The sequence below is a fragment of the Cloeon dipterum genome, chromosome 3 (genome assembly GCF_949628265.1).
Source record: "Cloeon dipterum chromosome 3, ieCloDipt1.1, whole genome shotgun sequence".
NCBI classification, from domain to species: Eukaryota; Metazoa; Arthropoda; class Insecta; order Ephemeroptera; family Baetidae; genus Cloeon; species Cloeon dipterum.
The window spans coordinates 20380293-20403929 of NC_088788.1; the positions used below are offsets into that span (position 1 = coordinate 20380293).

The 23637-nt window shown below is 36.3% G+C and overlaps 3 protein-coding genes across 4 annotated transcripts in view; 1 reads left to right on the top strand and 2 right to left on the bottom strand.

Annotated features, from left to right (window-relative positions):
- Zip48C (Zinc/iron regulated transporter-related protein 48C) overlaps positions 1-5824 on the bottom strand; it is a 29225-nt gene extending 23401 nt beyond the window's left edge. The window contains exons 1-2 of one of the 2 annotated variants that reach the window (XM_065483021.1): positions 5564-5824; positions 1930-2164 (exon numbers count right to left, since the gene is read on the bottom strand). In XM_065483021.1, coding sequence (XP_065339093.1) covers positions 1930-2164; positions 5564-5671 — 343 coding nt within the window. In that variant the 5' untranslated portion in view covers positions 5672-5824. The remainder of the gene's footprint in view (positions 1-1929; positions 2165-5563) is intronic. The other variant, XM_065483022.1, reaches the window with a different exon arrangement.
- A 1372-nt stretch (positions 5825-7196) lies between these two features.
- Positions 7197-11286, bottom strand: LOC135938885 (fatty-acid amide hydrolase 2-A-like). Its single transcript, XM_065482893.1, has 11 exons — positions 11127-11286; positions 9552-9758; positions 9277-9496; positions 8690-8907; positions 8486-8597; positions 8407-8434; positions 8218-8347; positions 7924-8163; positions 7714-7872; positions 7477-7659; positions 7197-7421 (listed from the first exon to the last, which is right to left on the bottom strand). The coding sequence occupies exons 1-11, from the start codon at positions 11145-11147 to the stop codon at positions 7323-7325; spliced, it is 1617 nt and encodes a 538-aa protein (XP_065338965.1). The 5' UTR covers positions 11148-11286; the 3' UTR covers positions 7197-7322.
- A 350-nt stretch (positions 11287-11636) lies between these two features.
- Positions 11637-17809, top strand: LOC135938884 (zinc finger protein 391-like). Its single transcript, XM_065482892.1, has 8 exons — positions 11637-11804; positions 11892-12116; positions 12172-12357; positions 12408-12668; positions 13651-13835; positions 13894-14266; positions 14756-15319; positions 16067-17809. The coding sequence occupies exons 2-8, from the start codon at positions 11979-11981 to the stop codon at positions 16181-16183; spliced, it is 1824 nt and encodes a 607-aa protein (XP_065338964.1). The 5' UTR covers positions 11637-11804; positions 11892-11978; the 3' UTR covers positions 16184-17809.
- Positions 17810-23637: the final 5828 nt, after the last annotated feature.

A 23637-nucleotide genomic window follows, 5' to 3' on the forward strand; every position in this document is an offset into this window, starting at 1 on the left:
ATATAATAATGTGGAATGCCTCTGGAAGATAATAATATGTATGTATATGATGTTGCTTAGTTGGACTGTATTAACTGTACAACTTTCAACATTTTTCTTTATGCGATTTTAGAACTTTTATACTTCAGGGATAGAGTGTATTTCAAGACCAAATTTTGGTATTGTCTGGAACTTTTCTTGCCGAAACTGGTATTGTTCCGGTATTGTTTCTGAAAGGAATATTTAAAATTTTCTTGTCTTGTATTGTTTTTCAATCCTTCTTGTTTTGGTATTGCTTTTCTGACAAAAAAATCTTGTTTCGGTATTGTTTTTTTTTTTTTTTTTTTTTGAAAAAATTCTGGTTTTTGGGATTTTTCTGGAAGGCATCTTTTTTAAGTTTTATATTATCAAATCTTACTTTGGCATTTTAATAAAATTTTCATTTTGCTTGATTAAATATATTTTAAAATTGAAACTAGAGAGGGGACCAGGGACAGGGATTACAGGATTCCCGTCCCGTCCCTGAGGGACGCGGGTTGAATTTTTTATTTCAAGACAGGGGTGGGACGGGACAGGGACAATCTTCAGCGGGACGAGGGACAGTTTTATCGGCAGCAATGGCAAAGTGCAGCATTAAAAGCCTAAAGATTCTCACTTTGTCAACTCGAGGAGGAAAGAAAGCTATCGGGGTTCGCCAAATTTGCAATACGCAAAAATACAACTGCAACACTGGTTTTTTACGCAAAAATTAACAGTTGGAAAACACCTAGTTTTGTTTTTGTCCGCATTTTTCCGAACTTTACACCGAAAGAGTCGTATACATATTTCGTGCCAAAATAGTCAGAAATTTTGGAATATTGCAATGAGAGATTAAATTTTCGGTCTCTTGGTATAACCAGTGCAGGGTTCGTAAAAACACGCATTTTTTCGGAAAAAAACCAACTGCATTGCATAAATTTTTTTGCGGATGTTTCTGCAATTTTTATTGAAAAAAAAAATTTACATGACCAAAAATAGGGATTTTTAAAAATTAGAAGAATTTTTCTATGAAAATTTCTCTACCACCATAAAGAATTCAGGTAAAAACAATATTCTTGTATTGCCTTTTCCAGTATTGTTTGGTATTGTTCTGGTATTGAATTTTGAAAAAAATCCGGCAAAACAAGAACAATACCGGAAATCCGGTATTATTTTTCGGTCTTGTTCTTGAAATACACCCTATTCAGGGATAAACTGAGTCTATAATCATGATTTTTTTATTATTGATAATACAATTTTAAAAATTGTACAAAAGGACCCTAATTTTAAAAAAAATATCTAAATTAAGTTTTTGGGCTCATTGTGAGGGTGAGGAAGGAAAAAAGAGTTTGCACCTACAACATGCAGGGTACCCAGGCGGTCAACCATTCATGTACTCGACGTAGCTTAATTTCAGTGATAGGGGATAAAGGCCCACTCCGGGCACGCCAGACACTTTAGACAACTCAATGGCTGGACGAGAACCAGTGTCCAGCATGCTCAACGTAATATGGTCATAGACAAAAACTTCTTGTATCCGCTTTAAAAAATACCAATTCTTGAGTAGAGGTCGTCTATAGAATAAACAGCATTATTTATTTCTCTAGTCCGTTGCATGAATGATGATATGATTTGAAGCTCAGTTGTTGTTATTAAGATTTTCCAATTAAGTGCATTGGTAATAAGTGAAATAAAACAGTCGGAGTTTTTTAGCTGTAGCATAAGTTTAACTAAGTAAATGTGTACACAACACAAAAACCTATCATGTGATGCAATTCTGTATCTAATACTCACGACCTACTTTTCGTGTGTTACGTGAAAAGCTGCTCCTTAGCGTGCAAGAGCGCAGAGGTGCTGATACTTTCCCACAAAATAACCTTGAGTGCAACAATAATGTGTGCTTGTGCCAATGCCTGAAAATTTTATACCCACCGGAAGGCTCGATGAGTCCTGGCACTCCGAATTTAGCGAGCAAGACGTCGGTGCTGAAGACAAAAAAGGCACCAAGCATGAAGCCGCAAGAGACGGGGACGAAGGCCCACTCTCCATCAGCGCCGTACATGCCGGACACTTTGGCCAACTCTATGGCTGGAGACAAGAGTGACCAGTAGGAGGCGGCGGTCATAACACCGGCAGCGAAACCCAAAGAACCGTCCAGCAGTTTCCTCTAAAATAAAATAGCAACTTTATTTCAACAAAACAAAATAAGTACATTATAATTGAAAACTAGATGTAACTCTAGGAGTTGTTTTTTATAAGCAACGATTATGGTCCTATCATAATATATTATGAATTTTGTTATGTGTCATTTGCGGCTCAGTACTGCAAGGAATTACATTGTAATTAATCGTTTATGCAATATTTTTGCTAATACTTATGCCTTTTCTTGCTACATTTTATATTAATTCTTTAATTTTATGTATTGACATGCAAGAATAAACACGAATAATTATGGAACTCTTGGGGGTTCCTTGATTTTCTGGTGGCCAAAATGAGATGACTTCTCGAAAAGACGTTTAAGACCTCTTGAGTGATATAGTTAAAATATCTCAAATATGTGCATTAAGATGACAACAGGGACCAGCAGACGATAAAGGACAAAGAATGAATAAAATGAATATTTTAATAAAATTAACCTTATTGTATTTTAATAAATATCAAAACCTTTTTAAAATATTTATTTTGGGCAAGGCTTAACTTTAGTCCGACTCAAAAAATAACAACAATAAAAGGGATAATTTGCCCCGGCCCCTCCAAGACCGACATTAAGAATATTTTCCATCATCTCTTAAAGTTCAATTGTTGCAGAAATTTTAGAGTGTTGTGAATGTGTTTTAGAATAGGCCTTGTCCAACTCGGCTATCTTTTTGATTTGCCGACGTTTCAACGACATGTTCACTTTGTACATGTGCCCTTTTCACTTTTTTTGTATTACATTGATGTCAGTGTAATAAATGAAAAAAATAAATCTGCAAGATTTAACGACAAATCCAAAGGAATCCATTGAATTAATTGTGACGTCTTGAAACATCATTCAGTGGGTCGCAATTTTTTTCTTGCTTTTTTTATTCCTGTCTGAGGACCGGGAAGGGCGCGCACTGTATGAAAATAAAAAATTTAAGTGTCTTACAAATTATTGATTAAATAAAAAACACTTTGAAGTTGGTTACAGCGCTTGATGCCAAGGTAATTTACAGGCTCATTTGATAACATCTTCCAGATTTAACAAAAGCTTTGAAAATATTACTAGCCACCCCAGAGTTCAGATCAGTGGTATTTGGAAGAACGTTTTTCAATAAGAGTCTAAAAGATTTCCGAAATATTTGGCGACTGTTTGATATAGTTGCTTGAGACTGAGCGCGTGCCAAACGGCACATTATGTTGTCTTCCCTAACATGGCGAGTTTGTACCATGAATGAAATAATTTATATGAATGAATGAAATATTTATTAGACACCAAAGGGGTACAACAGACATATATATATATATATATATATATATATATATATATATATATATATATATATATATAATTAAATTACAGAACAATGCTCATTTTTGCTTTGGTGGCACAGTGTCAAAATGTTTTTATTGTTTTTATCATATTCGAGAAAATGGTAGAAACGATTGGTTTGTCACAGAATTTGCACTCACAGTCCTCATTCGCGTAGGAGTGATAGGTCAAATTTTTACAAATCAAATAGTGAAAACCGTGACAAGCATGTCTCGTGAACATGTGTCTGTTAATACAAAAAAGGCTCCCTTCTAATTTTGGTTGACCATGGCGGGGGTGACGGAAAAACCCCGGGTCGATCTCAGAGGCCTTAAAATCCTGGCTAGCCATGAACTTTCTTAATGAATCAGTCTCCGGCAGTGAAAATCTTGCTATCCATTCTTTTACAAGGAATTCAGTGTCTGCTAATTTATACGTCCGCCTGGATTTCATTAATTTAGATACGGATAGAGCTCTTTTTAGGAATCTTGATTTGGAGGATTCTAAGATATTTAAGTCTTTGAGATTTAAAAATTGCCAAATAGCCTCTATTCCGTAGCTCGCGATTAGAGCTATTACTAGATCGTATAGTTTCAAAGCAGTGATAATATATAATTTATACAAAAAGATTTTTAAAATTTCCTGATTGTAATCCGTGTAATTTTGACCGAATTAATTAATTATTTTTTATATCCCATGAAATAGGGCTGCAGTTAACAGCCGAAACTGTAATAGCAACAAGCGTTAAAATGACGACATCAACGAAGAATAGCCGGTTTTTCTTATTCAATAAGGGAATTCGATGCATAAATATTTGTAGAACCTCGAAAGAATCAAAAATTAAATGGTCTAAGTGTTAGATAACAGATAATTCCGAGAGTCGCAGTTTTTAATGTAGTTTCAAGGTCGAGCAGAAAATGAAAGTCGCGAAAAGGGTCAAGTGGCAAATCTTTACAGCCTGAATAAATAATGCATACGACTTTTAAGTCGCAAGGGCATCTTTGAATAATTGTTATGATGTCCAATGCTAAACGACAACATCAAATAACAGCAACGAAAAGTAACCAAGTATTCCTTTAAATAGTGCGACATTGTATTAATTAAATCAGTTATGAAAAAAGGTTACTGCAGAGCGTACTAATAGGAAAAACTGTACAGTAACGAGATAACATTGTCAAGCACAATGAGGTAACCTTTTATCGGGAAGTGTCCTAGCCATTCTAGTGTAGCACCAATTAAGGGGATAATGGAGAAGTCAATGATGGGAAATATCAAATCTAATAACGGCTTTTTCTTGAAATCATAAAATGCTTGATAAGTTTTGAGGCCCATTTATTTCTTCCGTGCACTACACTTCTGATAATTGATAATGAGTGAATGTGAAATGACAATCACAGACAGCAAATGTGTTATTATGTACATGTTTATAGTGATATCGAGTGGTATAATTTTTTTTAAACGGATAAATATGAATTTAAGAACACTGTTTATAAAAGCAAGTCTGATTCTCTGATTGTGAGAGAACAAAAGAATGAAACCCTGATAACTACATATCTTATAATTTTAAATGCACAAAACGATTTCGTTAAAAACAAAAAACATTTTTTAAAATCCAATCTGTTTGTCACCCTTTGAAAAATAATATCGTTTTCATTGCAACGGACGTGAAAGAAACCAGGCCAAATTACAAATAATATAATAATGAAGCCTGTCTGCACGGTTATAATCACTACTGGGTAGGTTGTCAAGGTTTCCTTCGCTAATTGTGTATGTCCATGAAAATATCCGATTACAAAAGTGTAATGATCCCTATGAAATGTTACATATATTTTTCTCAATAAAAGTATTATACGAGGTAAATATTGCAGATAAAATTTATTAATGTCGATTAAAAAATGAAAACAAAACTTTTCCTGTGACATTTCAATTTTTCTTGTGCGATGAAATTTTGTTTTAGATCATTTTTGTTCAAATTTTTAAAAAAAATATCAAAATCGCACATATATGTACAATATCAATCTTCTAATTTAACATAACACCACAATTCAAGAACAAATAATGTCTGTTGTGTACCTGGGCTCCGTGGAAGAAAATAACAACAGCCGCCCCCGCAGCAGTCATCCCCCACGTAAAGAGGGTGCCGAGGATGGCCTGGACGAGAGGTGGGTAACCTTCGATCATCTTAGCTTACAGACTAATGCTCTCTATCTGGCTTTAATTAAACCGACTGAGATCAGCGCTGATTGTGCCTTAATTCCGACTGCACTAACAAGACTAACTTTAAGCGCCGTTTCCTCGTCACTGCGGCCTCCACATCTACAATAACAAATCCAGCACCATGATTCAAATCTTACCTGGCGTAACTACCCGATATAAAAATAAAATAACATAATTAAGCTAAATTTCAGTCATTTCACTTGCTAAACAAATTTTAAACAAATTTCTTTATATTTACTTCGTATTTATTTTTGTACCAAGAAAATTTTGACATCCATGATTCAGTTTTACAGAGCGAAAAACTTATGATCATCAACTAGTTGCGACATGTTGAATTTTGAATGGAAATAGCGCGAACGCGCTCTGCGCACAAATCGCATGCTGTTGATGGATAGCGCGGCTCACATTCTCGTCTGGTTCAGTCTGGTTTTAGGATTGATGCCAGTAAATATTTTGGTACACTAGTATAGGTAAACTGGCATGCGTCTTCTTGACGTTCTCTCTGAAATAAGATCTCGAGGAGCTAAATTAATATGACCCCATAATACCCATAATTTACGTATAACACTCTCAAATTTATCTAGTGCATGCATATTAACCATATTAATTAATACACATAATCTGATTATGGTCTATTATATTTTACTTATGAAATGATCAAATGCATTGGCATCAGATTGACCTCTGATTATTTAATATTTTTTAGCTAAAATTTGTTTGGTTTTTTGTTAAGGAATTAATTTATGCACCTTATAAAATTATATGTTGTATACTGAATTAGATATTTATATTAATTTCAAACAGAGATTTCAAAAAATTAAAACACCATTAATCGACATGATGTATTATTATAGTATTCGACTAGAGACGTTAAATAGGATAAAAATAAATTAATTGGGGTAAAAATAAATTTTACTCATCAGCATTTAAATTATTTAAAAATAAGTGCCTTTGAAGAATCTAAAATTTCTTTATTAAATTTTATGATACTAGTCAATTCATTATTGTGCCATAAATTCTATTATAATGAAATAGTAAATTTAGCTTCATTTTTAAGTAACAAATAATTATTATTGTATTTATAGCAGGCCTAAATATCTGCGGATGTTATTGTCAAGCATTTTGGAGGAAACCATTTTCCCTATTTGTAAGTTTTTTTTTTAAAAATCGTAAACGAAATCACTGTTGTAGCTCGGGAAAAACACTCAGCAGTGTTATGTAAGCAAGAAAAGCCAGATGTTTCAATTTATAGTACTATAATAACCGGTAAAAATCCAGCATATCCATATATTTTGCTTAGCATACACATTAAATTAAAGAAAAAACTTTTGAAAGTTACACGATTTTTCCAACTATTACAATAAATGTTCCTTTTCATTTTCTCTACGTGAAAAAATAAATGTATTTTGAGTTTTATTAATTCCATCAATATGCAGAGCATAATATTTAAGTCAGTTGGCTTTTCCACGACAGATTAAGAAGAAAAAAATACGGCTAATTTGTAAATTTTATTTTTTATAATATAGCAATGCTGGGATAACAAGTATGAAGTTTTTAAAATATAAAAATGAATGCATATTTAAAAGCACTTTGCAGCTGCAGTCTTTATACTGTTTCAAATAGTTTTGAATGGAGGAACCCATCCACCAAAAGCTTGTTCCAGTTCTTGAGCAACAGCAATAGTCAGTCGGTCACAGTATGGATTCGCAATAGCCTAAAAATATAAATTATTAGTTTATGCAAAATCTTTAGAAGAGATGGTGCCAGACTTGAACTCCAAGCGGCAGTCCTTTCGAGTTGAGGCCCAATGGGATCTGTGTCGCAGGGAGTTTCAAAGCATTAATGATGGACGTGTAAGTGAAGTTCCATGGACGCAGGTGAGCAGCATTATGGTAGAATGCTGTCGTGGGATGCGTAGGGTGAAGCAACACTCCATTGTCTCCAAGCTCTCGCTGCAGAGGAAATAAGTTAGGACGAAAATTAGAGGGCTCGGGAAATTAACCTACCTTCAGATCACCAAGCAAGGATTCAAGAACTTCCTTGACCCATTCCGGATTTTCTTTGGGGAATACATTAAGGTCGATGAGTCTGAGGATGGAAGGTAAAGTGTAGGGGCTGGTGCCAGTGAAGAATCGCAAGGTTTCCCACCACCAACACACTGTCCCCTGGAACAGAAATTTAATCAAGATTGCCAGTTTTGAAGAAGGATTTCTTACATTTCTGTTAGTCAGTTCCCATGCCAACCTCTCGGGTTCCTGTGTGATCAAATAGCGCCACACTTTGTAGCCATACTTCCACTTGGAGGGCACCAGTTTCTTGGGCGGAACGCCAGTCAATTCGCCGACATACTTGACTGCCTTCCTCAGGGCATTTAGTTGATCAGACTGAATGGGGCTGACCCTGAGATCCCCACAGTCGTCTTCAATGTAAAAGAAGCGCAGTTTTGCGACATCAACCTACAAAAATGTTCATTTGATTGCAGGATAAAGAATTTTGTGTTAAGGACCTACCTTTGTAGTCAGATCCAATTCCACTTTGCTACCTTGCATCAACACCTTCATTGTGGGAAGCAAATCCTCAGCATGTTTACAAATTGGTCCAGGAACGGTCAATGACATTTCAGTGTGTTCTGCGGCTTTCCTGCTCGCGAATTTTGATGTTAAAGCCACTAACAAAAGAATCCTAAATATTTTAATTACCTCGTCAGCCCTTGCAAATTTATCATTCCTGCAAAAAAATGGAATTTTATTAGCGCTCTCAGATTTTAGTGATCAGTACCTGAAGTGGGTTTGTGTCCAAATATACCACAAAAGTAGGCAGGCATCCGGACAGAGCCACCAACATCAGTGCCAATTCCAAGTGGGGAGCCACAAGCAGAGATCAAACTTGACTGTGGTGTGAAAATAGAAAATTAGGTAATGACAACAGACATCAAGATTATTTAAAACAGATTCACATAATTATATTGTTCAATTAGGGTACCTCTCCTCCCGATGAACCACCAACTGTCCGATTTGTGTCGTAAGGGTTGTTAGTTTGACCATAAACGTTGCACCTCGTTTCATACCACATGTTCAGCTCAGGAATGTTGGTGAGAACAAAAGGAATGGCTCCTGCCCTCCGCATGGATTTTATCACCTCAGCGTCGTCAGAAGCAGTTTCGTGCGATCTTAGTGTTAAACCAAATGTGTGGCGCATTCCTGTTGATTTTTTTATCCAATCAATAACATAAAATATTCATGAGTTTCCTTGTTGAGAATAGATACAAAGAAAAGGTCATTATTAATTTTATCTCTTGTCAAATGAGCTTTAAATTATTTTTGTAGTGTAGATAGTTACTTATAAACAATCATTTTCCCTGTTCGAAAATTTCAATTTTAAGCTCGTTAACACAAAATGTTTTAACAGGTTTTTAATTTCCTACAAAATATCCATTTTGAAAGGAAATCACTTGTTGCATTGAACTAATTTCAATACAATTGTTAGAACCAAAAGGAAAGATATTTTAAAAATTGTCAAGGAAATACTATTTGTGCTTGTCCTATAACTTTTCAACATATTTTTCGCACCTTTAATGGCAGTGCTTTCTTTGGTGGAGATGGGCACGCCATGGAAAGGTCTCTCCTTTTCCAATCGTTCCTTGCTCCATTCGCCACTTTCAATCATCTTATCAGCCTGTTTCGCTTCCTCGATTGCGTCTTTGTATCGTTCATCAACAACAGAGTTAAGGATGCCATTCACCTGAGCAATTCTTGCGATATATGCGTTGACAACGTCAACACTGCTCATCTGCAAACAAGATAAAGCATGAATTGAGCAGCACATATTTTCAGAAACGCGTTACTTCTTTATTTCTGATTTTTCTTGCAACAGAAGAGGCACTTTCAAGCATGAATGGATAGTCAACACCCGAGATATACTTTCTAGTAGTGTCGTTGTAGTAGAGACCGAAAAAGAAATCAATGATGCAGTCATAAAAAGAGAAGAGGAGTCTCAGGAAGACGTGGAAGTAGGTCTTCGCCATTTTTGCGTAATCTGGACGGTCAGGTGCCTGAAACACGAAATTTAATAGAAAATTAATAATAAGATAAATAACAGATTGAAACTGACAGGGCAATATGGTGTGGTTTGCCAACAGTAACCTAGTTAATTAAATATTAATTGAAGTTAAATGCTACAGAGAAAAGCGATATTATTTATTGCAATTTAGGTTATTCGTCTGAATTATTCTGCAGTAGTAGCGCTAAAGAGAATACTTCAAATTTTCTGCTCTTTAGATTATTTCACTGGTGATTAAAGCGAGAAAAGTTAGAAACCTGTATTTTTCAATGCATATAATACGTTTGAATAATAACTGATCAAATTGGATATAAACCCTCTGAAACTGGAAAAATTTTAGAACTGGGAAATAGGGATGCTTTTTAATTTGAAAATATAACAAAGGATAAGATAAAAAAAAGTCCGGACGCTAAAATGAGCAAGGTTTATCTATTTGAATATTTTAAAATTAAAATCGGAATGCAATAATGACAAAGACGATAGCAGCAATAAAGTGCTCATTCATGGTTGCTCAATATTACCGATATTACGTTATAATTAGAGATGATCTTTGTAATGCATTATAAAGATACGTAATTGCAACTCGTCATTTCCAAGAATACTGAATATTTTGATGAAACACAGGATATTACATAACGATATCATAAATTATTGTCTAAGAATTGTTTTTGAAAATGAATAATCATTTTTCGTTCTACAGTGATAAACAAATTAGTTAATTTGAGGGAAAATAAGCGTCGAAATTGTTTATTTTTTAATCAATGCAACAGTCTTTTTATTTTTCTACCTCAACCTAATAATTAAACTTGATTCAGGGTTACAAATTTTGCCAAAAAAAACTCGAGTTTTTCTTCGTCTTTCAAAAGGTGTGAAATAGTACAAACATGCAACTCGCATTATTAATTTATATAATGTGACACTTTAACTAGTTTAATTCAAAATTTTATCTTTTCTTGTTATTACATTAATTCAACATATTATTTTCATGCGCAGCAGTAGATTAAGGAATGTGTGTAAAATCAGATCGCGCTCCCAAGAAGCACACACATTAACTTTCCCTTTATAACGTCTAAAAGTGCGTATGTATCTATAAATAGAACGAAGTTGCGGCATTAATGATTAAGTGAAGTCAGATAATTTAACTAAACTTTCTACCCATTTTAAGTGAGCTGTGACTATCTCTGGTCCTTACCCAAAACTTCAAAAAATTTTAAACAATCTCTTCAGCCGATCAAAAGTTACTTCTAAAGAGCAGCAAAATGATGACCGAGCAATAAATGAACAAGCGTTATAATATAGTTTTAAAGTAATGCAGCGATGAATAGATAATTATCAAGAATCAACGAGTAAAATTTCTTACGTGCGCTGATATTGATGGCATAATTCGATGGAGTAGTTTTTTTAAAAATGAAAGGGCGTGTGTCTTGATACAAAATCAATCACTACCATTCCTTCCTTTACAAACAGGTGCACTGTACTAGAAGACTAGCCGAAAGCTAAATAAGTTAAGCTCGTCACGTCACTGGGGAAGAGAGGCCTACAACCACGAGGTACATGGCACAGGCTGGCTCAGTCCACGAAGGGAGGTGGAGGTGTGGTTGTTTTCATTTCGCATGACTATTTTTCCTCCCACCAGTCAGATAGTTCCCCTACGATTCTTGCGTTGTTAAATCCAGGTCAAAGCAGCCAACTTTAGAATATTCAACCGGATTTATACATGTCCCTTTGGGCTTGCGATCTTGTTTTCTTTAATGTCTTTAATAATTTTTATAACAAATATTTTTATTTGAATAAAATAATATCCAAAGCTAGAACTTCATTGATGAAAGAGTAAATAAGAAAAGTTGAAAATTTATTTAAAGCCTATCTTCAAGGTTGGCTACACAAAGTTAAGGTCCTTGCTCGGCTTGTTTATCTTTTTACCACCGAATATCTAATATTTATTGATTTTCCATGTGAAATTAACGGTAGAGATCACCGTCTCATGTATCCTCCTTTACTCAAATGACTAATAAGTCGAACTCAAATGCTGCTGCGGGTGAGTTTACTCGAAAATTGTGTAAATGATCATTGTTTATTATTCGCCCTTAAACCGTCTCATACCCTCGCGCGCGTTTGTTTACAGGTTCGCTTATCTTGATGTAGCCCTTCAGAGAAGGATACTTTCGACTTATATTTCAATTGCTGTGATCATTAAATTGTGTTCTGCAAGATGATGTGGGACGAGCCTATGTTTGAGGCGGTTTGCCGTCTCTGTGCAGGCTCTGAAGATGTTTGCATCCCTATATTCAGCAAGGATGGTGATACAAGACTTTCAGAGAAAATCAAAAGATGCTTACCGATGATCTCGGTGAGTAAAAACAATAGCCAATCAAACGCCAAGATACATGGTATCACTTTTCCAGGTATCGCAGGCTGATGAAAAACCAAAGCAGCTGTGTTACCATTGCCTGTCAAAGCTGGAGTTGTGTTTTGAGCTGGTTGAATGCAGCTTGGCGTCAGACTACAAGTTTGACTCAATAATCCACTCTCAAAACGGCAACTTTATGTGCACGGAAGCCACTCAAAAGCTGATGATGCCAGTGCTGCAGGTACTGACGCCTGAGCTCAATACACGCATTCTCTCAATGGCTTTGAATAGGACGAAGAAGACAAGAACATCCCTATGCAGGCTATGCCAACCGCTTTGGAGGTGAGCTCGTTGATAGAGCAGGACAACATGTGGACTTTAATGCGAGAGGCAGCCGAGGAGCTGCAAAATCCCGCCTCCCAAAACTCGCTGGGCAACGTGAGTCCATCGCCTCTTGAGCAGCATCAGCAGGCGCAAGCCACGGTCACCCTTGAGCATGTGGCTCTACACTCAGACCAAATTCAATCGGATAGATTGATTGTGCTTGGAAAGGTAAGCTATGAGGATTTTTTCTCTAAGTTGATAACTCTAGTTAAAATTAAGCTAGATCTTGTTTTTTTTTAAATATTCAAGCCTGTTTTTTAATAAAAATATTAATTAAAACAATCGTGATTGGTGTGGTGCCTTGTAAGATAAAAATGTATCTTAACTGATGCATTATCAATATTGACTAAGAATAGACTGCTTTCCTAATGAATTTTAATCTTTCTGTTCATGACTCTCTCCCTGTTTGATTATTTACCAATAATTGTTTATCAGACAGACCAATTAAAATCAAAGTTGATAGTGGTCATGGTAAATAAATGCTTACCACACCTTAATGCGTTGCAATTTTATTTGTTTTCTCTCTTGAAATTGCTGGCAGTGCAATGATCTAACCTTGATAAAAAAAAACTCAGATTAGATGAGACAAGCCCAAAATGGAAATGATGGAAGGTTCTGATATCGAAAAACAGTGTTCCATAATTAAACCGTGTTTAATATACCAGCAAAGTACATCCCCAGAGTAACTGCAAAAAACTTAAGTATGTAAATATCATGCGAAAAATTAAATTCTAATGTACATTATAACATAGATAATTTTTGTTTGCCGTTAGCAAAACCAAGAGTTTGTATGATTAAAATTGACGTGCCTACAAGAAAGAAGTGGCTTGCCTCTGATTTTCAGAAACTAATGATAATAAGCTTTTGCTGGTTTAACTAAAAAGACAAACTAATAAATTAATTCGTTTTGAATCCAACCAGCGTTTAAAATAATTACACTGCTTGAAATAGAAAGATCAAAATTGACATTAAGTTTGCAGAATAGCGTTTCAAAAAATTAATTTATAAATGCTAGTTATGAGAAAAAGAAAAATAAAATATAATCGTATCTTAAAAATAATTTGTTCAATGACCTCTAAGACTGCAAGTCCGATTGATGCAATAATTAGTGTAAAAACCTTACAATGAATATTAATTATTTTATTGACAGGTGGAGGCCAGGGAAGACAGCAGAGGGAATGAACTTGGATTAGTAAATGGCAGAAATGCACCAGACGGTTGTGCAGACATCTTGCTAATGGTGGAGTTGAAGTACAAAGACTTGCTGGGTGGTGAAGCTAACGGGAAAGTTCCAACGATCACCTACACAAGTCAAACCTCGGCTGTTTTAAACCCGTAAGTCCAAACACTTGGAATCAGCATTTGGACTGATCATTTTAATTGTTTCCCTCAGCATTAAGATAACTCAGGACCAAGAAGAAGAGGAGACAGTAGTGGAACTGGTGTCTCCTGATCAAAGCACTGATGCCCTCGTGTCTGCTCACCTTGCTCACCCAATTGACCAGAGCGTGAGCGAGGGCATTAAGTACCAGCAGAAGGCACCCAAGGCCAAGCCCCAAGAGAAATTCCCCTGTGACATTTGCAAGAAGCTGTTCGTGCGTCGCGCAAACCTCAAGGTCCACATGGCCGCCCACTCAGACATCCGGCCTTTCTCCTGTGACATCTGCGCCCAAAGGTTCCCTTCACAGTGGGCCGTCACCCTGCATAAAAGACTGCACAGTGGCGACTTCTGCTGCGAGTTTTGCGGCAAGAAGTTTTCTGTCAAGGTAATGATACTGAACTAATTGGCATGATTGGCGATTGAAAACCATCGTCAAATAAAAATTGGACTTTACAATTTTAAAACACTTTCACACATTTTAATTCAAAATCTGATTAAAGAATATATACACAAAAATAGATAGCAAGTCATGCGAGCCGATAAATTTGAACTTAATTTCATGAGTGATCACTAAATTAAATTGATTTTTTAAATTCTTTCTCTTAATTAAAAAAAATAATTACTACAGATGAATGTTAAAAATTAGAAAAAAAAACTTCCCAAAATCATGTTTGATTTAAGTTTAAAACTAAAATTAATATCAAAAACCTATGTTATAATGAAATTAAAGAATAATATACATGTTCATTCTAGCGATTTGCATTTTTATATGTTCAATTCTACAACCCAAAATCCAATTTAATTCAAAGAAACTTCTATTTTTTTTTTTTTTAATAAATTGTCTTTAAAAATCCTTGTCTATTTTCATCCGCAGGGCAAGCTGGAGCGCCATCGCCGCATCCACACTGGGGAGAAGCCGTTTGTGTGCCCAAAATGCTCCAAGGCTTTCTCGGACAAGCGGAACCTGCAGTCACACATGCGGTGTCACACGGACGAGCGGCCATACTCATGCGACGTGTGCCACAAGGCATTCCGCGCCAAGTCGCACCTGATTGACCACAACCGTGTGCACACAATCGACAAGCCCTTCATCTGCCACATTTGCGGAAAGAGTTTCAAGTGGAAGCCGACCCTGAACCTGCACCTAAAGTGCCACGCTGGCGAGGTCTTCACATGCAACACATGCGGCAAGAACTTCTCGCGCCGTACTGACCTGAAGAAGCACGTGCTGTGCCACACGCTCGACCGGCCCTTCAAGTGTGACGAGTGCGACAAGGGCTTCAAGGACTCCAAGTCGCTGCGCAAGCACGTCAAGAACCACGCTGACGGTGCCGTTGCTGGCCTCCACAAGTGCGTCAAGTGCGAAAAGAGCTTCCGCTCGCGCTGGCACCTGCAGAACCACTTTGCCAGCCACTACAAGATGCCGTTCCACTGCGAGGTCAGTGATTTCTATCTTGTTTCAGAACATTCCATGAAAATATGGGAAAGTTCCGCAGTCTGAAATTCAGAAGGCACTATGCAGAAGCCTGACACTATTTTTTGCACTAAATTTAAAAACCTGAACGTAAATAATGCTCTCTGCAGATGAACAACACTTTTTTATTTCCCCCCCCCCCCAATTTACACAAGACCAAACAGTGATATTCTTACATAAGTTGTGTTATAAAATTCCTTAAGTATTCCTGCTAAAATTGTTTAAATTAAATTGATCATTTGGCCTCAAAATGATCTGCGCATTTGTCTACCAATAATAGTGTAGGTCTTGGTTAAATGAAACACGGCAAGTAACTCAACTACCTCTTTATTTCACAAAATCAAGAAGAGGTCGTGAAATCCAGTGTTGGAATTTCATAGTCATGATTTGGAGTTTATTTGAATCATATATATTGTTGTGTGCAGCTGTTCAGAAAGAAGTTGGGGTTAACTTTATTTTTAGAATTTACAATAGTTTGAAAAGTAATTTGTCACTTAGTTAGACTAATTAATTTAAGTTAATTTGGTCAGAGTAAATAGTAATATGTAGAATGTACTGGAACTTGAGATTCTAGAACTTTGGAAAAGTCTGGAAGGTTTTAGAGAATCACACCAATAATAGTTTATCAAAAATTTGTTAAACTCATAACTGGCTCCAAAAAATGTTTCGTAATCACAGCTTAAATTCTTAAAATCGTGATGCTGATTGCAGGTGTGCGGGGAGTACTTTGAAAGCAAGCCCAACTTTGTTTACCACCTCAAGTCGCACGACATGCAAGAGTTCGCCGTGAAAGAGAACAACGCCACAACCTCAATGGTAAATCTGTAATATTGATAATTGTGAAAAGTATTTTGGCTGTTCAAGTATATAAATATTATTACTGTATGATAATTGATTGTGATACAAGTACTACAACAACAAAACAAACTGCTGTTATTTGATCATTTTTTTGATTTTGTGTTCATTTTTCTGTAGAATCTCGACTTTCTCTAAAAGCGGATTTTTAGACAACCATTTTATTATAAAGAACGATGAAAATGTATATTGTTAATTAGTGTTACAACCATGTGATTAGAGCCCATATCAGGGATGTAATTACCAAAGATGGTGTCATCTTCAGCTTGCAACTCTCATTATTTCACCTGACATCCATCATTTTTTCATCACAAACAAAACGCATTTCTTGAGTTAGCTTGAGGGTTGACACAACTAACCCAACGCACCTCCTTCATCCTCATTAAATTAAATAAATTAGTTGTAGTCTCCTGGACTTTGTGCTGTTAATAATGCAGAAAATCCTCCACATCTCTTATTTTTGAGATTTTTCAGGGCAACTTGAAAATTTGCATTTACGACTTTTCTGCAAAGGGCCAAGTTTCAACGAATCAAGCAATATTTAATTTTGCTTATCCCACTTTTAATCAAAATGGAAATTTTTAACCTCATTATATTGATTTGTCAAAGTCATTTTCTATTTTGCTGATGTATTCCAGTAACGGGTATTCATGTTTCAACATAATCGTGATGGTGATTGATGTTTCAAAAAGAAAAGTGAATAATGCAACAACAACAAACCTCTCATAGATCTGCTGTGTATAAATGTTTTTAAGATTGTATTAGTTGGTAAGGTGTTGTAAAGGAATTAGTTAATCTGGATTTTCTCTCACCTCGTAGGTAATTATTATTTTTTGATGAACGGTTTCAGCTAACATCGAGTGCACGTTAAGTTGCACGGGAAAAGTAAAAACATCAACTTCTTTCTCACTTAATGAGGAATTTGGAAGAATGAAACGATTTTTAGCGTGTTTTTCACTTTTAACCACGTAGTGAGCGGACTTGATTCTCTTTGATGTGTATCGATTGTGATGATGTTCTTACCGAAATATGAAATTTCTACAATATATTTATTGAAAACAAAAACTGACTGTCCCCGCGGCAAAAATATGATATAAATTGATTGATGCGCTGTTGCTACTGAATTGAATCCTAAATTATGATTGTGAATATATTTCAGACTGCTTTTTCAGTGATAAAACGACTACAACTAAAATGAATTAAATGACATTTGTATTTTATTCTGATTAAAATGAAAAAAAAATAAAGCTTAGCTGTGCCAGTAAATTTAATGTCGATATAACCACGGAGAGGTGGTTTTCGCGTAGAGAGCAAACTGCTTATCTCTTTAAGGAATTGAAGGCGGAAATTTTGATCGCCGCGCTCTTTTAAGCATAATTAGTTACTTAGAGCTTTCCTTTTGACGAAGTCGTTGTAAGATAGCATGATGCATGCGTCGTATTTTATTACAAACTAGGCGATTAAGATGATTACATACAAATGTGACTAGTGATATCAAGCATCTTTCAAGCAATCTGTATGAAGCGATCTTTGAAGATTAACATTGAATTAATTGGCAAAATGTGTACATCAATATGTAATAAATCGGTCATAAATTAACTGGTGGTTTTCTTCTCTCAATAATAATATAACTAAAATCCTTAGGATAGTAAAAATGATTAAAAAAATGAGAAAATTCTCTAGTTGAGGGGGTGGAAAATTTTCTAATTTGCTGTGTACATTTTAAAAGTATTTGTTCAAGGGTACCATAAACAATAAATTTAGCACTTGTATGCACATTTTTTTAAATTCCTAATTGGTCTAAGCATAATTTCACAAATTCCCACGCGAATGGGTAAAATTCGGCTATTAGCTTCAATTGATATTAAATATAAAACAGTTTATCATTCATTTTTAAGTGATGAAATTTATAAATACAAAATTAATACTTATTCACGATATCATTGACATGCGTATTAGTACAGTTTTTAAATTAGTTTAATTTCATACAGTTAATAATTGTGATGTGTAAAAGTTCTCGGTTTTATTGATGAGCTAATTTTTAAATGCTATGCCACCTGCGGAACAGTGATGTTTGGCGATAGTTTCGTGGAGTTAAAACAAATTAAGCTATTTTGGTGCAAACTTGTATTCCTCCTTGACTGCAATACACACCTACTTAAATGAGTTTACTCCACTTTGGCGCAATTAATTAGTCTGGTTGAAATCTTTATCCGACTGGCATCTCTGTCGGCAGAAAGAGAAAAATCCGAGAGCAATCTATCGAATAGCTGCTGCATGACCATTGCGATCTTATCACCTCGGTACACGGACGCTCGACTGCAAAAAGAGTTAATTGCGGAGACGGACACAGTGCAAAAAACGGATTCCTCAGTAAGCAATAATAATGAGTCCGACTCTCCATTGTTTCGCGCCGACCTTATCTCCATCGACGACGATCGGTGCGCCGCACAGTCGCTTTTTCTACCTCGAAATGTGTATTTACATGGCGAAAAAGAAAACAGTAATGGGGAACACCAATGTTGTTGACTAATTCATATTCAAGACACGACCCACGAGTGCTCGGCAGTGGCACAAAACTCTGCGCCGGCCGTGCTCTGCTCTCTCGAACAAACCGACGGACAGGCAATAATCAGCGCGCTGATCCTAACACTCTCGCGGATTATCACGATTTCCACCTCACTTTCCAACAATCTAATTAATATCTCATGCCTTTTCAGCGGCTCCTGCTTTTTTTGTCCGCGCGCGCTCTGATTTATCGACAGCACAATCTATATCGTCTGGAATGCGCCGCAGCTCCAGTTAATTATATCATTAGCGGGCGAGCTCATTTTAATGGTGTACAAAAACAACATTCCTTCTTGGACTTCATTCATTTCGGCCTTTTTCACCACAAGTTTTACTTTCCAAGCAGCTACAAACAATTTATTACTTCTTTTCGGGTAGTATTTCACGCCATATGTGCGCAGCTGGATGGAACACAGACGATTTTGTGCGACGTGTAAAAAACTAGCGAGCGTTTTCAACTTTCCTGTTTACGCGTAAAATGAGTGACACCAAAACCGCATCAAGTCGAGTTAAAAAGAAGAAGTTTCAAATGCCATGTGTTTTGTCAGGTGGTAAAAATAAAAATTCTCAACATATACGTCTCAATCAAACAGAGGACAACTCCTGCGTTTAAAGTAAAGTGAATGCCTTAATAAGTACATAGCCTCTTGAAATTTAAATCAATATTTTTAATTTCATCTACCTTAAAAATAAATGTTTAATTTACAAAACTCTAAAGGCGCAACTTTTATATATACATGCTAGGAAAAGCAATTCGATAAAAAAATATTTAGTATTGCCACGATATTCCTCGTCTACAAAAGAAAAAACCAAGGGTTATTGCTCATTAATCGGATTTTTCCACATATTAAAAAAAATCACTTGAAATTAAATGTAGTATCCTCTGTGAATATCAAGCCGTTTATTTTTCCGTATTTATACAGAAATTTGCTGTAAAATTAACAGTTCGCTTAACACTGTAGAAGTAGCATTGCATTTTAACTGAAATCTTAGGACAACCTCGCTAAATATGCCTTTATTGGCATCGTACAACATTTAAAGAAAAATGAAATATTAAAAAAAATGCAAGAAAAGATTGCAATTTCCAATTCAGTAATTTTAACTTTCTTATGCTTACAAATCGTTCATTTGCTATGATATATGCAATAAGGTGAGATTTCTTAAAAAAGCCATATTGTTTTTCATAATGGCAGAATGAGATATATATTAAATATAATATTAATATGCATTGTCAGATCATTTCTTACATTCTCAGACGGTGCGAGCGAGGGAAAGCGTGTCCAATTGCGCCTTGCATTGAAATTCCACGATTGTGGATTTTGCGGCGATCTGAATTGCAAAATCAGCACAGCACTGTTCGCGCTGGCACACACAACGCACATATGTTCCTGTTAATTTTGTGATGAGCGCCACAAATTCCTCACGCCCGCGCAGGTCACGCACGTTTTCTCACAATTAGTATTTCCCTGCTCGAAATTTGCACACATGCTACGCCGAGCCGGTTGGAAAATATTGGGTTACAGGAAGACGGACGAGAGGAGCGCCTTGGTGACAAAGATAAACAAGACGCGCTTTATTAGCTCGCCGGCAATTAATTCTTGGCGCTCGTAAGGCAAGCTGCAACACATTTCACTCTGCTTCCGTGCAGCATTGGATTATGAAAAAAGCCGTTACTCAAACATTTGCCTTTGCTAATTAGTCACGGCTCATACATTGTGGCAAATGACGTTTCAAAGTGCACAAGTCAAGGTGTTCGAGCTTTATAACTAGCATTGGAACAACACCAAAAGTGAGTAAACGTTTATAGAAATAATCTATTTCAATCATCAGAAGCTAACTCACCGTTTCGAAAACATCATAAATCATTGAAATTGTCCACAAATTAATTTTTTGTTATTCACTTTTGGCCTAATTCCAAGCAGCTTGCACACTTTGACTTTTGAACTTTAAAACGTCATTTTGCTACTAAGTGTGAGCCGTGATTAATTAACGCGGGCGTTGAATAAAAACTTATTAATTAAAGTGTATTTTACTGAACTTAAAAAAATCTCAATGAAACAGAACTTAAGCTGGTTTAAAGCTAATTAGAAATTATGAGTAATTCTATGTGGGAAGTTAGTTCTTGACGATTTGAGCATTTTAGATTACGTAACCGCTTAGGAAAATACCAGTTAACAGCTGGACAAATATTTAAAATCCAAATACAACGTTACTATTTAGTCAAATTCTGCTATACTGATGAAAATCTCTAGGCTGTTTCGATATCAGATCGTGCAGTTTGCGTTTGTTGTTCGCAGGAGAGACAAAAACGTGAAATTTTGAAAATAAACTGCCTATTCTCTGTGTGCCGAGCGGTGCGAACGACAAACGCAAAGATTTATCATTTGACACGTTTGTGTTTGGCGCGAAGGTTCTCAAGCGGGGCAACAACCTAAAGTGAGAGGGTGGCCTGGCCTCACGGCCACCAACAGATTGTCAGCAGAGCAGAGCAGCGAGCGGGGCGGGGCGGGGCGGACTGCAGGCGCCGAGTGTCACATCCATCTTTAGCGCCCCTGCCGACTAATTGAGCCGTTGCCTCTGTTACAAGTGCAAATGTGGCGTAAAGTCGGGGGTGGCCGCGCTGCTTCTGGGTGCGGGGCATCTGCGGTGTAGCACATGACGCCTTGTGCGCTGCTTTGAGCTCGCCGCCCTCCTCCAATCGGCCAGGAAGTGGGCCTGCGACCCAATTTATTTACACAAAACAGTCTGCATCTGGTCGGCTGTGCCCATTCCACTCGCTCTTTTTTCATTTCTCCCCGACCCAAATGTACCGGGTCTTTGGAGTCTCACGCTAATTGGCTGATGAGACTAAAATTTGTGAAAATTAGTCTGGTTTAGGTTTTTTTCACCCCAATAAATGTTTCTAACTAAAATCTTACTCAATATTTAATTTATAACTAGTAACATGGAAGTGGTACTTGTACTGCTGTTTTTTTTAACTGTCACTCGACGATATTTACTTATTGGAATGGAGAATAAATAAACAAAACATATTTTTAAAATTTAAGAAATATTTTAATGGAAAACTCTTTTTTCGATATTTAAGGCGCATAATAATTAAATTTAGAAAGGCCTGGCGTGAATCAATGTAGTTATAGGTCTTTATTTGCAATCGATTGGCCTTCAATTTAATTAATTTTGAATGTGCTCAAGAACTGGTCATCCGAATGAATGAGAGCATACGTTTCCTCAGATCATTTGCATTTAAAGAGAATTCGTGAACGAGCCATTAACCTGTGCGCAGTCGATCCCAATTACGCCTGCGAGTGAGTAAAGAGAGACGCCAACTGTGTTATTTCGCATCAATCGCCGCACGACGCGACTTGATGAAAATTTCCCGGCGCAGCAGCATCATCATATATTTAATACGCACTTGCTTACGAAAAATAAAAATAAATTCGGGCGCCGGCGGCGGGAATGTAGGTTCTTGAGAACTGTTGCTGCTGATATTTACGTCCTAAAAGTTTTAATCTTCGCGTGCTCGCAGCCCTCAGGACACATTCCTCCTTAATCAAGCTCAAAGTGCTGAGCACGGCCGCATATGGAACTCTTTCCCACCGAAAGCAGCTTTTTCATCTGCAACTGCCCTTTTTATACGCCGATAATTAAGGCGGAGGAGCTTGTCTCGCAGCGATTTTCAGCTCAGGTACAAATTGAGGCAATTCATCTTCTTGGCCGACAAATGAAATAAAACGACGGCTAAAATGATACGGGCCGCTTGCCATGCACGAGAGAAGGTCGAAAAGTGAACGTTTCTTTTGTTACGATGGTGGTCGGGATAATTTTAGGTTTCCTTTAAAAAAAATTTTATACCGTACCTCTTGCATTTGGGGTTTAATTGAAATTTGACTTGATTGCATGCTTGGGAACGAATAAGGATATCGCATTAATCCACAAAACCACCATTTGACAATTTCTTCATAAAATTATTCATTCACATTTAATATAACGGTTTTAACAATTCTTTCTTCGTGTTTCTATATATTAGACAAACGCTTGACTTGCCTATAATCATCTTTAAATTTACATAAATCAAGCCGCATTAGAAAAACATAAATTGTTAAAAGTAAACATCATTACATTATCCATTTGGCAGAAAACGCGCCAAGATTGCGCACTATGTTAAATAAATGCGAATTTCTGTCTAAAAGCTTCACGATTTATGCTTTATATGACTTGACGATGAAAAAATTCTCTTGACCGCTGCGACGATAAAAGTCCATAAATTCCCTAAGTGATTGGAATGCAGGTGCTAATTTGTGAAGAATCATGATTAAAATGTGCATAAATTGATGCTCCGATTGAGTAGTTTCAGATCCGGTTTCTTCCATAAAAGCCGGTGCGAAGCCGTTGAAATTTGCATAATGGGCCACAAATTATTGTGCCTTTTGACGGTCCTGCCAGCGTTATCATTTTTTCTCTCAAGTATACACTATGCCAAAATGATTTTTGATTCGCAGTTGAGAAGAAGAGAATTGAAACTGTCCATAAGGCATTAACACAATTAGACGTAAATATGCAAAATGATACGTGAGCTATGTAACTTTACAAAAATATTTAGAAAAGTAGCAAATATGGGACAAAATGCTGAGCAAACATATCAATTTGTTCACCAATAAAATCATACTCTTTGTTTGAATTGAATAAATTCTTCGATAAATTCCAACGTGCAGAAATTAAAGTAACGGGATCAAAATTGATGAACTAATCTTTCCAATATTCCAAGAATAAAAACAAAACCTGCATTATGGTGCAAGGTAAAAATTAACAAAATAGAGAGGTGAGACATTTCCGTTGGAATTAAATTTCCTTTTCTCCTT

Coding starts and splice junctions, on each gene's coding strand:
- LOC135938885 (XM_065482893.1), bottom strand. CDS start 11,147: ATGCCATCAATATCAGCGCAC. Junction 9,759..11,126: donor TGCCATCAATATCAGCGCAC/GTAAGAAATTTT, acceptor TTCGTGTTTCAG/GCACCTGACCGTCCAGATTA. Junction 9,497..9,551: donor GAAAAATCAGAAATAAAGAA/GTAACGCGTTTC, acceptor TCTTGTTTGCAG/ATGAGCAGTGTTGACGTTGT.
- LOC135938884 (XM_065482892.1), top strand. CDS start 11,979: ATGATGTGGGACGAGCCTATGTTTGAGGCGGTTTGCCGTCTCTGTGCA. Junction 12,669..13,650: donor GATTGATTGTGCTTGGAAAG/GTAAGCTATGAG, acceptor TTTTATTGACAG/GTGGAGGCCAGGGAAGACAG. Junction 14,267..14,755: donor GCAAGAAGTTTTCTGTCAAG/GTAATGATACTG, acceptor TTTCATCCGCAG/GGCAAGCTGGAGCGCCATCG.